Consider the following 14490-nt stretch of genomic DNA (forward strand, 5'->3'; position numbering starts at 1 on the left):
ATACTGTACGTGACAGATTGATTACTTGTCTCATACTGTGGACAAAAATATTTGATTTTGAATTCTTCAACTAGCGTGCTTTTATTTTGAAGGCGCAACCCAGCGTCATAACACCGGAGACAACTCACGCGCTTGAAAGAGGCTGTAGGGACGAATATAACTTGCTTATGAGGTCTTGTTGTTAGCTTACTTTCATAATATAGAAAGAAACTAAACATTTTTGGTCCAGTCATCCTAATCCTCGGGTGGTGACACGTTCATGCTGACTTTGTCTAAAAGTTAGCTACACTAGCCAAAATGTTTTATTTTGTTTCACGCGCTTCTCCGTCCTCCCTCCATCGTTGACACAGGTGTTTCTGCAGGTAATACACACAACACACGAGAAGACAGCAACAATATTTATTATTTTTTTTTTTTACTAAGGAAAATGACATAAAATAAATAGCGACTCGGACGAGTATCTTCAATCTGAGTTAGATGACTCGCTACTGAAAAAGGCGGTCTTCTTGACGTCACTGTTTTTCACAAGCTAATTACAGATCTGTCAGGTTTCAGATGTGCACCCGCCCCACTATTAAACTCCTTCCTACCATACTGTGGATAGAGATGATTTTAAATAATAAAAAAGGTAAAAGTTACACACTGCTGCTTTAGCTTTGAACGAGTGATAACAGAACAACACAACCTGGCAGCCATAGTTTGGTTTCTGATTTGCTGTCTTTTGTTGTTGTTGTTGTTGTTGTTAACAATCCTCGCTGTACTCTAACTTGTCCTGCAGCTACATGAATGCTTGATGAAATCATAATTAATTTCACCTGTGTCGCAATCTGCTCATGTCTATTTATTGCAGTTGCGTCCTCACTTTTTTCTTTCTGTCCTTGAATTTGGTGTTATCAGGACTTCATTTTGCACCTGGCTAAGCTAGTTTCTGACTTTTTCATTTAGACTCCTGCAGGCGTTAGTTTTTCAGATATTGGCAGAGAATAAAAAACCCCAAAAACAAACAACTTTCTTTGTTTACCTTTATATTTACCGATTTTGTCGCAGTGTAATTCCAGAATTGAATTGTGGGGCCGAGCTGACTGCATACTATGTGGCGAGAAGGTGAGGATTGTTTTTTTTTGTTTATGTTTAGCATTAGATCAGGGCAATGCAGGAAGAGTAAGATCTTGTTTAAAAATGAAAAATTATATATATTATTATTCTTTGGCCATTGGTTGCTACCTTGTGCTGTTTGATTAATCTACCCTCAGCAGGTTAGCTTCAGATTCCTGTTTGACAATGTCCCACAAATCGTGTTCTTGATGTAACCGAGGCTTTTGTCAAGCTGATATTTGAGTGATAATGGTGCAACAGTCCAAGGTTTTTATTCACCTGAAGACTGATTCTTTTTTTTAACCCAGTCTCTTTCGTAATACTGTTCATAGATTGAACACTTGTCATGATCCTTCATGAAAGCTTTCCCCTCCTCTTTCTCTAATCCATTTTATCTTTTTTTTATATATTGGTTTTTAGACTGATTTGCCTTAGTATTTGCTCTGATTCCAGAGTCTACTGAAGCCTAACGGGCTAATCTGACTATGCCCTGTCTGCTGTGATTTTTCTGTCTGATTAATTTATTTTTCTCTAAAATTGCAGTCAATCTGAATATTCTGAACTCTAACACTCTATTTCTGTCCTGTCTCTTCAAAACGGTCTCTTTGCCTAATCACCAGGGTAGATTTACATCTTTTCACTTGTTATATTCTTTGTTTCATTCCTTTCACTGAAGGACATTTCAGCTGTCTGGTTATTTAGGCGTGCTTGGAAAATAAAAAGAAGTTGCATTATCCTGGATTTAGTTTAGTTGTAACCCGTTCAGTGTATATGTCCTCATTTCCATTTTTTCATTTTGTTTATTTATTCAGGTATGCTTTTATTTCTATTCCATCCCACATCTTTTACGTTATTTCCTGTTCATGTCAGTGCCTACTTTTGTGCAGTTTTACTTTCGCACCTTCAGAGTTTTATGCAGACTATTCCTCAGCTCATACCTACTGAGGGAGCACTTTCACAATCACCTTTTTTTCTTTGTGCCCATCGTGTACTGTAAGGAAATGAATTTACATTATTTCAATAAATATTGACTGTCATCAATACTTTGCATAGTACGGTAGTTTTGCATTACACTCAAAATATTGTCATATTTTCTTCAGCTTGCCTGTATGGAAACAAGAATCAGAAAGACTAGAAATGGGGATTAGTATAATTTTTCTTTTTTTTTTTTATAATAATGACTGGGAAAAAATTATAATTTTTATCCACAATCTATTGAAATACTTGGCTAAGAGGAAAAAAGTGACCTGCAGTTGTTTGGGGGACATATGTCAAACTCCAGTTCTTGAGGACTTGCATCCTGAAACTTTTAGATGAGTCTTTCTGTCAACACACCTGAAGCACATAATTGGTCATTACCAAGGCTCTGTGCAACCTGAACGCATGAGGAAATTCAGTCCTTTGAGTCAGGAGTGTTGGACTTGGACACGTCAAAGTTGTAGGACATCAGCCCTAATGGACTGGAGTTTGGCCCCCTTTGTTTAGGGCAGGGGTCTCAAACTCCAGTCCTCGAGGGCCGCAGTCCTGTAGTTTTTAGATGTGCCACAGGTACAAAACACTGGAATGAAATGGCTTAATTACCTCCTGCTTGTGTAGATCAGTTCTCCCAGCCTTGCTAATGATCTAATTATTCTTTTCAGGTGTGGTGCAGCAGAGGCACATCTAAAAGTTGCAGGACATCAGCCCTAATGGCCTGGAGTTTGGCCCCCTTTGTTTAGGGCCTTGTCTAAGAAATGGTTTGTCTTCCGAAAAGATACCATGGAAATGTGGGGTTGCAAATTGAAGGGCTAAATTAACATGGAACCTGTTGTATTTAAACACTGCATGTCTCAATGCAACTATTTTCCCTTAAAACAGGTTGAAACCAATCCAGAGCATCCAACACATGTCCAAGATGACAAAACGTAAAACTACTCAAATCTTGTTTTCATTAAAGGAAGATGGAATGGTGCCTTTGAAAGCATCACAGACTAACTCTAAACAGAACCAGGTTTCTATCCTAAAAATGTAAGTAGCTTCCACATTTTTGTTGGCAGTCTTGTTTACATAGGCCACTTTCACCTCACTGACGAAAACCTCTCCATTCCCAGGACTGCCCATCATAACCCAGCAGTTGCAAAACCTGCAGCAAAGTCCACAGTCTTGAAAAGCGATGGAACTGTTTCTAAAAAGCCTTTGTCAAGTTGTGCAGCAGGATCCAAAGTGTTGCGTAAAGTGTGCCTCGGTATCAGAACTAGTTCTACAACTGCAAGTGGTTCTGGATGCAGTGAAGTGAAATCCAGTGCCGTCAAAGCATTACCCAAGACTAAGGTGACTTGTTTAGCCTCTGCTAGCATCCCGGGACAACCAGTTAAACCTACGAGTAAAGCTAGTTCTGCTTTGACTGGGCCTGTTGAGAAGTTGGCTGGAGTAAACACTGAAGTGTGCCCCCACCAGAGAAATTTACCACTTTCTACCCAACCGAGCACCATATCTGAAAACAAGATGCTACTGAAAGAGCCCTCCAACCTTCCTGTAAGCGGAGTGACGCAAAGCAGAAACCTTCCTAAAATCGGTGAGTATTAACTTTTTTGATTAAGTTTATCTGTGTGAGGCTGCTTTTGATTAACATGCATCTTCTCTTGTGTTAGGATTAAATCAGCTGATTATTGTGTCATGTCAAGAAAAACAGCAAGTCTATTGTCGGCTTTGTTCAGTCAGGCTGAGAACATCCACTCACTCCACCAACTTCACTCACTGCTGGAACTATGTGGTAAGTGACTGAGTTGGTCTTTCAGAGATTAAAGGTTAACCTTTCCAATGAAATGGCATTCTTTCTCTGACTAGGAAAATGTTTGTTTGTATCCAAACTTGTAGTCATTATGCAGGTTTAAGTAGTCTGCAGAAAACCCAGGGCCTATCTTCTCAAAGATTCTCAGAGCTCCTATCTTAGCCTGGCCATTCCTACACAACTTAATTTCAGTCTTATTTTAAGAACAATTCAGTCAGATGCTGAGTGACTCTGAAACATTAGTCCCACCAACTGGGTGTTGGCCAAATGTTGTCAAAAACGTCTTGTATCACATCATGCCAATTAAATTCTTAAAAATAGAATATGGCCTGGTAGCTTTTACTTTGTCTTTCTGAAATAAATCATGCCTAGTTTTGACTGAGATCGATTGATGCGTGAAACAAAAAGATACAAATGTGCCTCCAATAACACAGTTCCCCCCCCCCCCCCCCCCCCAATTGAATTGGGACCATTTTGCACCGCTGAATCAAAAAATGACATTCTTCTCAATCAGTTCAGGTTGTTCTAATTTGATTAAGAGAAATCTGATCTTCTGACTAGATGACATCATCAGTTCATTTCTGTTAATATTTCCCATCCAAAAAGTTTTAGGAGAAAAAAAAAGTTTTCTAGCAGAATGAATTAATTAAATGTTACAAACTTGGATTTCTGTAAATTGAATAATAAACACTAATAAGGGTAAGTACATGTAAATTGAACATTACGTCTTCCTTGTGCATAATTCTCCATCTCTTTTCTGTCCTGATGGCGTCTCTCCTCCTGCTCATCACTCATTGATCCCAGATTCTCAGGAAACCAATAAGTGAGAACAAGTAATTCCCTTTGACTCTGGTTGCATTCATAGTTCAGAAAGTTGACTTGATTGATCAAAACAATGTGATTTTTGGATTCTGCACATCAAAATTTCCCTAAAACAGTTGGAAAACCCCAGACAACTATTATTTTTTTGCTGTTGACCAGTGTTATCAGTTGATAGAAATGTATTTATCATAGAATCTAGACAGGATTAAATGTGTCGTCACGAAGATGAAACTATGCTAAATTAATTTGACACACAGAATCGATATGTTTGCTCGCACATTATTTCCATCCTCGTCATGATTGATTTGCCATGACTTCTTGCCATGTTGGTCATTTTACTAAGTTATCTAGCGTATTACTGTGGACGCTCAGATGTAAGATATTCACTGGGAATACCGAGGAAGGGGAATAATTATGTTCGAACTTTCAGTCTTTGGAAATTTCCAGGCCATAATGATGTTGGGGGGGGAAAAAAAACAACTTGCATGACACAGCAAATCACTCTGACCTGGAGAGTCAGGAAGGAATTCAGATTTGGAGAGATATGGACAATAACGTTTGCAAAAGTGCTGTCCAAGTCACGTAGGTTAGGCTTGAAATATCCCAGCTGTTTACGTTTCCTGGAAATGTTTGAACTAAATAGGCCAAGAAATTTATGTAATCTGAAGAAAAGGACCTTATTGGTTAAAACACCCAGATAGACACCCATTGATATGAAATCCTATACAGGCTATTGTAATCATTAAAAAAGGGGGATATTTTCTGATTGTTGAAAGTGTAATGTGTAAGCAGATATGCTGAATAAGTTTCCTTCCTCTTGGCATGATTGGAGTAGTGACATGGATGTGAAAACCAAACTGGCCTGGAGGAGGGCCAGCTGTTGGCACAGCTTTGTCCATTCTATGGACACTCATTTCCTTTGACTCTTTTGGCCATCTTCCCTACTGAAGACACTTTTAGGCTCAATGAAAGTCCTCTCTACTCCTAACATTTTGTCATAATGTCAGGAGCCCCCTTTGGGAGATTTTGGGTTGTTTTTTTTTATCTTGTCGAAGTAAAATTCTAAGAAAAATTGTAGAATTCCAGATATTTTGAGTTTTCATAATTTACATCACAATATATCTTATTTCTGCCCCAAAAGTCCTGTAGCTCAGAGAATATTGATCATTTTAATCCATTAGAACAAAGGTGCCCAAGTCCAGTCCTACAATCTTGCAACCTTTAGATGCGTCTTTAACACACCTGAGTCAAATGAACTGCTCGTTACAGGTGAATGACTGCTGAAGAAAATTCTTTCATTTGATTCATTTGAAAGTTGCAGGATGGGACTGAACTTGGGCACGCCTGTAATAGAAGTTAAGTTGGTTAACCTAAACTTTGAATCTTTGCCTATAACATTTTACCCCTCCTAGCATTTCAACTACGGTAATATGATTTCCCAGGTATTATGCTGTTATTGTGCTTTTCTTTTTCTCTAGACAATGACGTGTCCTGGATGGACTGCAAATTTATCAAAGATTGGGGACAAATTCAAAGACATTGTGGCCCATTTAGCTGAGATTGAGAAAAGCATAGGATCACAGAAGCCACAGGTGACAAGCTCTTGCACAGTTACCATTGTTTCTGATATTGTTTAAGTCCTACAATTTTGATGTTACCTCTCCTGTTTTTATGTGTAACCATTTACAAATGCCTCTAATCATTTGTATATGGTTGAACAAAGAAACTAAAGTCAAAGAGTGCAGGTTGGAGACCATAAATCACTCCTGCAGAAGGAAGCCATGCAAGTAGGAGACTATTCCCAAGGGCTTGCATACTTAGCAAAATTGTGTTTATATTAATGTTGTGTAAGCTGCTATTATTCAGTGAGCTTGTGAAGTGGGAAACATCTAAGACCCAAAAGTCAAAGGTAGAGAACAAAACGGCTTTAATTCACCTGCACGTGGAGAACAACTGTCAGAGAGGCTCTGACTACAGCATACAGGATGTTAGATTTTATGCACATCTTGTCACACACCATAGGTGGAGCAAACAATTCCAAGAAGCTTAAACACATCTAAGAAAAGAACATCTGGTTTCTGTCAAATAGGTGACGAGGCAGAACATTGTGACACAGTTTCCAATTGCAACCCATTCTATGCACGTCAGCACTAAATTAATTGTAAGAACTTTGATCGTGAATTTGTTTCCTCGAGCCCAGGGGTCAAAAAGTTAAACCACGTGGTGCGAAAACTATTTGTCTGTTGCCAGGTTTCTGACGTGCAGAGAAGAGCTGTAGATGGAACAATCGCTTCTGCAGGCAGTCTGAGCTAAACACTGTGGTTAAGCACATCTTGTCAGGCTTATTTCTGTTCCTAGCCGAGACATGCAGCTTCAACAGAAAAACATCTTTTACTCATGCAATCATATATGACACTTTTGTATTAACATAATAAAAGAATAAAACAACTTCAAATAAGCATTTTGATTATTTTTACTTCACAAGCTGATTACAAAAAATGTGATGTGGTTGTAAGCATGAACACCTTAGCCTTTTTCTATGTAGTTTTACCTTTGTAAAACAAATTGTAGAAAAAATTTGCATCTTATTATTATAGATGGTTAATTACAGGCTAGATTGGGCAATGCAGCAAGTAAAGTTTCTAGCACCAACGCATTCAACCAAGCAGTTGGGTGTTTAAAATTTTAGGACTTAACGTAGTCTGTTAACTTGCACACCTTGTTTAGAGAATCTATTTTAAATGCATTTTTTCATTTATTTCTTTTTCCTAGAGAATAGAGGTGAAGAAGGCGTTCTACCTAAAGCTTGCTGCTCTTTCAGAAAGAGAAGGTAGTAAAAAATTAAATATTTAAAATATTTCAATTTCAGAAAGCCACATAGTCTTTTTTTTTTTTTTTTTTTTTTTTTAACCTAAACTAGTTTTTTTGTTTCCACTGTAACATATCATCTCTTACTGCCTGGCGAAGCTGGCACCCTGACATTTCCTATTATTGTCTGTAGTAATCCTTGACCAGTTTGCCTGTCTACAGTAAAGTTTGGGTAGGAATAAATGATGTAATTGATTAAAATTTGCCTTGATACCCAAAATGTACTTAATGGAGAATTTAAACTTGGTTCAATTAAGATGGCTGAATTAGCAGTTTAATAATGCAACATAGCATGAATTTTTCATTTTAAAATTTAAGTGTGTTCTACTGATAAATAACTGGGAAATAATTCATTAAAATGTTGCATGCATATTTGGAACTGCCTTTCTGACTTGTTTCTTGCTTCTCAGCTATTGAGGAACTAAAAACAATGGAGCGACGAGACCCTCGAGACTCGTCCTCTGTAGCTGGAACTCTGCAAATGTCCCGACAGGAAGCTCAAAGCCCATGTGAAGTTTCAAGCTCAAATGATGGTAACTTGTAAACAAACATTTTAAGAGCTTATGACTTTTTGCACGATTGAAGACAGAATTTTTTCTTCAGATTTATTACTGTTTATTTTAGCTTGCTCCGACTTGATTAGGATTTATTTTTCAATATTTTATCCAAGGTGAAGATTGTAAAGCTGGTAATCCAACTCAGGACCATCTCCAGACATCTGCATGTTGCAACAAAATGGATCCAGATCATGTTCCAAGCAGCGAAACTAAAGATGCTTCTGGTTTGACTTTATTTATTTGTCAGGTTTTGCCAAGAAAATTGCCATTTTACAACTTCTTTCAGCATATATACTTTTTATTTCAGAAACTGTTAAACAAGATCCATTTATGCCAGCTATTGATGCTCAGCCTCAAAGTCTCATGGGTAGTTCCAGTAAGTAATTTATTTAATTTACTGATATCCACATTTAACTATCGGCAAGTTGGTGCATTCCTTAGATGAGGAATAAGACAGTAAATCTTTCAATTGCACAAATTCTTCACTCAAATTTGGCAGGAGTGAAAGTGGACTCTATTTTACCTCCAGAAAGAATACTTTCAAAGAGTCTGTCACCATCACAAGATGCACCACAAGCTGGTAATTGTCGACCAAAAGTCAAAATCTGCAAGCCCCAGACAAGAGCAGAGCCGCTTCAAATAAGAAGGACTGGACTGAGCCACAACGTGAGAGAAGCTCCAATGCATGACAGACCACCTAGAGGACATGATGAATTACCCATAACTTGCTTTGGTTAGTGTTCAGCTTTCAAGTTGAACTTTTTATCATTTACGAGTTGACATATAGTAATGGATGGCTGTTACAGGGAGAAAAGCTCCAGGCTGCAGTAATTTGATCCTTTTCTTGCATGCAAGACAAGTGGACATTAAACAGGTTATTGGTGAGTACCCCTCTCACATCCGTCAGCGTTTTCCTGCCACTTTACAGAAACGTGCAGCCTATCTGAATAGTTTGCCCTTATCAGGTATGGAGTTTTTGTGGGAGTGCAGAGGGATTTGTCTGGACACTTTCTATCTGTGTGAAAGCTGTGAGGAAACCGTCCCAAACGGTGACATCTGTCTACATATGACCAGTCACAATCACCAACTCAAATACATGGTGAGTGTTTGGTTAAATGGATGACCATAGGCCTGCATGTATGTATTCTATGCTGAGGAAGAGAAGTATTTTTATGAAAGGAATTTTCAAGTTTCTTCACTTTTTTTTAATCATAAGTACACCTCAACCGTGACAGTAAAATCACAATAAAAATCCAGAGAATCGCATGATTTTTAAATAATTAGCATTTTTTGCATGAAATAAGTATTTGAAACAATAGAAAAATAGAACTTAATGTTTGGTACAGAAATCTTTGTTTACAATTACAGATGTTGGATGTTTCCTGTAGTTGCAGCAGAGATTTTGTCCCACTCCTATTTGTAGATCTTTTCCAGATCTTTTGAGTTTTTTGGTTTATCACCGGCAACAGAGTTTTGTCTCCAAAGATTTTCTATAGGGTTCAGGTCTGTAGCCTGGCTAGGACACTCCAGGACTTTGACATGATTCTTATGGACCCACTCCTTAGTTGACCTGGCTGTCTGTTTAAGGTCATGGTCATCCTGGAAAACCCAGCCACAGCCCATCTTCAATTATCTTAAGGGGAACCTCTAATTTTTCCACTCTTTGAGTGGAACAAGCTTACTTATTGGAGCTGTGCCAAATACTTACTATCCCCACTTTGTTTCAGTGGAAAAGGCACCCCGAGTTTCTGAAGATATTCTGGCAGGAGGAAGACTTGCCTCAATCCTTGAAAATCTACATTTTGCGAGAAGTTATCAGGAGGCTGGTAGAACGTGACCGTTTCCAAAAAATCGACGCAAAGGTAATTATCCACTAATAATTGGATCAAACATGATTATTAAAATTATATGTACATGAGCTCACTACTGATTTAATAACAGTTTTTCTTTTTTCTCTCAGTGCGTAATACTTAAACAAAAATTGCATCAGTTTGTCAGGATGGCTCAATTCAGTGAAGGTAACATCTTTCTTTAAGCTTACAAACGGGTTGTATACCACAGTTTGTATAATTTTTAAAAATATATATTTTTTAAGCTTTAAAAATTGTGCAGAACGTCCTTAATGAAGAAGAGAAATCAACCGTCCATCTGCTGTGCAGTGCTGCATGCCAGTGGAGTAAGTCTGTAGTTTTTATTTTTATTCTCTTCAGGCTAGCACCCCTTGTTGCTAGCCTGGTCATTTCATCTCTTCATTTCAAATTATTGTATGTGTGAATGTCTGGAATCTGACTTCTGCATTAGCAAGTGGAGGGGGACTTCTTTCAAAGATGACTTCGTTAAAAAAAAAAAAAATCTTGTTTCTCAAAGCAAGAGCCATGCATGACCTTCAGGGCTGCTTTTGAGTCTGTCGTGCAAAACAGTGTCATGAATGTTAATACTGTCTTCTTGTTTAAGACATGTAAGAGGAAGAAAGTAAAATTGAACATGCAAACTTCTGATTGCAATACAACTTCTCTACCCACCTCAAATTGAAGATTTCTCACAACATCAGTCTGGCAAGTTTGTTCTGGCTTTGTGATTGAGTTCAGTTACGATTCCTGGTTGGACAAAGTTTAAAATAAAAGCTACTTTCTTCCTGTAACAGCCAAAGTTTAAAAGGTTAGTCTCAGAGCAGTAATATCTATCCTTTACACTATCCTTTTTATTTTTACCTGCTAAATAAACAAAACACACTATTTTAATGTGCAGAGCAGTCACATTTCTGTAGACGAGATGTGTAATTTATTGATTTAAAACAAAAAAGGTTTGCCAGATTTTTTTTTTTAATCTGCAAAACATACAATAAATTTAATCTCCTGGACTTTTTTAAATTTTTCTTTAGTAACAAGAACATGGTGTGGCTCTGTCTAGCTTCATTTTGACATGTTTTTAGCTTCATGTGGTTTTTTTTGTCTTCTTTTACTACTAAAAGAAGTTTAATTCAGTGAAAACTTCACCTTCATTTAAAAAAAAAAACAAACTCCATCAACTAGCTGGACTGTGACCAAAGGCCGGTCAGAATTTTTCCGAGGGCCGCAGATGGCCCCCAGGCCGCACTTTGGACACCTCTTATCCTTGTAGAGTCCCAGGGGGCTGGTGCCCATGTCCAATGGGCGAGAGGCGGTGTACACCCTACACAGGTCGCCAGTTCATCACAGGGCAACATGAAGATGCACAGGAAAAACATACCTACACACGCATAACGACAGTTTAGAGGGACCATTTAACCTAACGGTCATATTTTGGGACTGTGGGAGGAAGCTGTAATCAACTCATTCACAAAGAGAACATGCAAACTTCCAGCAGAAAGACCCCAAGCCAGGATTCAAACCATGTATTTCGTCTTAATTGAAATGGATAAAAAAGAAATGACACGATGGCAGCCTGGAAGGTCAGACTGTTAAGTTTTGAGAGAGCTTCTTTTTTTTGGGTGTGTTTTGGTTCTTATCTCAAGTAGCAGACAAACAGTTGGTAGAATGTTTTGGCATTGATTGGTGAAGGGGTAGTTGAATATGGTGGGGAGGAGATGCTTTTTTTAAATCTGTATTAGATATGAGCAACTGCTTTTCCTAGTTTGTCTGCAGTTCAAGTACTTTTGGGTTTTTTGGTGCATGCACTTGTTAAGGTATTACTGATTCTCTCTCCTTCTCATGTAGGCCTGTAGCACCCCCTATCTGTCACTGGAGCATACTGACTGGTTCAATGCTATCAGACCCCATAGATTGACTAAAGTGCCCCACACCCTAATATTTTCTAACACTTCCCTATCTTTAAAATTTTTTTTTTTTTCCTGTTTTCATTTCAGATCATGAAGAAATTACAAAAAGCACAGTTTTAGAAAAAATGTCCAATGTTGGAACATCAGATGTAATAACAAAAATGGACTTCAGTCCTGTGGATTTGAACTGCTCTTCATCAAAAACTGATTTGGTGGGCTCTTGTGTCCTTAATCGAAGAGCAGATTTAGCTAAAGATGCCAAACCTGATCTTTTTCAAAAGCCAGTGTTAACATCAGCTCTTGCTTTTCCTCAAAGCTCTGGTCAGAAACTACTTCCAGAAGAAACATCTTGCACATCTGTCAGAACAAAACTGAACGTGTCGGTCAGTGGCCCACCTAAAAAAAGACCAGCCGTTAAAACCCTGCACAAAACCAGCAGCCCATCGACAGACCCTCTGCCAGCTAAACGTACACTCATCATGCAGAAGATGAAGAGTGAGCCCACTTCTCCAAATTCAGTGTCTTCTTCAGTCAACCTTCTTGCAGGCCCTTCTTTACTTGGTATCAAAGATGAAGACTCTGGACCCAAGCAACTTAAATCCACCGTGGATCAGGATTTGTTTTCAAAACCAACTTCTCATTTGAAACAGATCACCCCCAAGTTGATTAAGAATAATATTACAACCATTAACTCCTGTGCAACCAGTGCTCCGGCAATGCCTCAAACTAGTTGGGATGCAAAAATTGATGACTCTGGAAGTGTGTCGTACAACTGGGACTCAAAGTGTCACCTGATTGAAGCTCCTTGGAGGAAGAATCCACCCACCAACTCGTTAGAAGGGACTAAGATGGTGACATCTGATTTGGGGTATAAGAATGAACTTGTCACCATAGGTCTCGACTCTGCTCCTAAAATCGTCTCGTCCTTTGAAAACCCACAGAGGAGCGTTGCAGATAATGTGCCTGAAGACGAGCCTGTTGCTGCTCTAGCTCCTACTGCTGACCTCTTTAAACTACAGGATCAGCAATTCTTCAGCGTTCAAAACATCTGTAGAAATGAGAGTAGACTTCCGTTTGGTTGTGCCGCTACCAACCCTGACTCGGAACAAGTACCGGAGCCAAAATGTGACCCAGAACCTGACAGGACTGTGATTGGTTCATCGCTCTTTAGCACTACTGGAGCTGACCAGCCAGACCCCATAAAGCACATGTTTCAGTGCAGCTACACTGAACAGGCTCACCCTGACATTAACAAAAAGAATCAAATCAACTTCCACGTTGATCCACCACTAAGACCCGCTTGCACTGTGGCAGCTTCAGGAGGCTGTGATCCACATGTCCAAGCTGCCTGCGGCCAAATGGGGAACTCAGGTTATCCTTCTTATCAGGCTGCTGCTGGTCAAAAACGGCCGGATGCTTCATTTAGAACTGAAAGCTCACATCAACCGTTCATCTATTCAAGCTTGATCTACCCACAGCAGATGGTGAACCCCTTCAGGCTTTCTCCTTTCAGTTATCATTTAACATCCCAACTACCTCCAGGGACGGGGTCTTTCAACACGCTCTATTACCCATGGCCGGCAAGGATGGGAATGTGATCCACGAATCTTCTCTGGACTTGTATTCATAGTTGTTGTTTTTTTTCTCTGCCTTCTTGCATTTTTGTCCTAGAATTGTTCAAACAATTTTACATACGTTATTCTTGTGAAGTGATTTGTTTGCAAGCTGTTATGTTTTCCATGTTTAACGTACACAGGACTTGAGGGGGGGGAAATGTTAAAATATTAAAGGTTCTTGTTTGGTTTGTTTTTAATCAAATTCTACATTGCATGGATTTTAGCTGTGGAACTGTTTATGAATGTAAGTTTAGTTTTTAGTAAAAATGTTCAGATGTGATAGTTAGACCCCATAATCATTATCTTGGTTTTAAAGTTTTTATTGTTTTGTTGTTGTAACATGGCAATACAACTTTGCTATCCTCTGTTGGCCTAACGATGCTCATTCTTTAAACGAACCATCTATAGTGTCTTGCAAGATGTGACTACACAATTATATAAACTATAAAAAGATGAATAAATATACTTAGCTATACTTGTATACCTGGCATGGATAGAAAGATATTTGTAATTGGTCGGTTATTTATTCAATTCTTCTTGTAAAGAAATCTGTTATTGTTGGAAAACCTGTTTCAAATTAAAAGTTCTCACATTTGTGAATAACGTTTTGTTGAGAATGTAGGTTGCCCCTATGAAAACTAACCCAAATCCTCTCTGATATTGATAAACAGCTGATTCGACTATTAAGTGTCGTTTTGTGTGATTATTGGGCTGGATGCTTAAAGTTTAAATAAAAAAAAAAGACATATTGCCAGTTAAATTTCAGTCCCAAATGTGATTCCTAAACTTTCCTCTGCTTTTGAATGGACTCCCTCACTGTAAAGTTGAGTCTGCACAAGGTAAGAAACTGATTTAAATGAACGTTAGTAGATTGTCTTTTTTTGGGGTCATGACCCTGAAGTTTAAGAAAAGGTCAGCTTTTTTAAATAAACGTCTCGGCCTGTCCCACTATTTCCTTTGACAGACAAACACCAGTTTGGTCTTTGTGGTTAAATTTCTTTATTT

General features: G+C 38.5%; 2 protein-coding genes across 7 annotated transcripts in view; both read left to right on the top strand.

Moving 5' to 3' along the window:
- Positions 1-14490, top strand: part of aunip (aurora kinase A and ninein interacting protein) — a 954922-nt gene that overhangs the window by 49193 nt on the left and 891239 nt on the right. The window lies entirely within an intron of this gene.
- On the top strand, positions 119-14168 carry LOC114156220 (uncharacterized). Of its 6 annotated transcripts, none has more exons than XM_028036516.1 (18): positions 119-362; positions 1048-1104; positions 2736-2831; positions 2953-3102; positions 3186-3649; positions 3726-3847; positions 6166-6279; positions 7460-7517; positions 7966-8088; positions 8226-8336; positions 8420-8488; positions 8612-8845; positions 8919-8993; positions 9078-9211; positions 9840-9974; positions 10073-10130; positions 10208-10288; positions 11957-14168. In XM_028036516.1, the coding sequence occupies exons 4-18, from the start codon at positions 2981-2983 to the stop codon at positions 13465-13467; spliced, it is 3411 nt and encodes a 1136-aa protein (XP_027892317.1). In that variant the 5' UTR covers positions 119-362; positions 1048-1104; positions 2736-2831; positions 2953-2980; the 3' UTR covers positions 13468-14168. The 6 variants fall into 6 exon arrangements, with proteins under 6 accessions (XP_027892317.1, XP_027892321.1, XP_027892322.1 ...); XM_028036520.1 differs by having other exon boundaries at positions 8642-8845; XM_028036521.1 differs by having other exon boundaries at positions 10225-10288; positions 11957-12017.

This window comes from Xiphophorus couchianus, chromosome 13, assembly GCF_001444195.1.
Source record: "Xiphophorus couchianus chromosome 13, X_couchianus-1.0, whole genome shotgun sequence".
In the NCBI taxonomy this organism is placed as follows: Eukaryota; Metazoa; Chordata; class Actinopteri; order Cyprinodontiformes; family Poeciliidae; genus Xiphophorus; species Xiphophorus couchianus.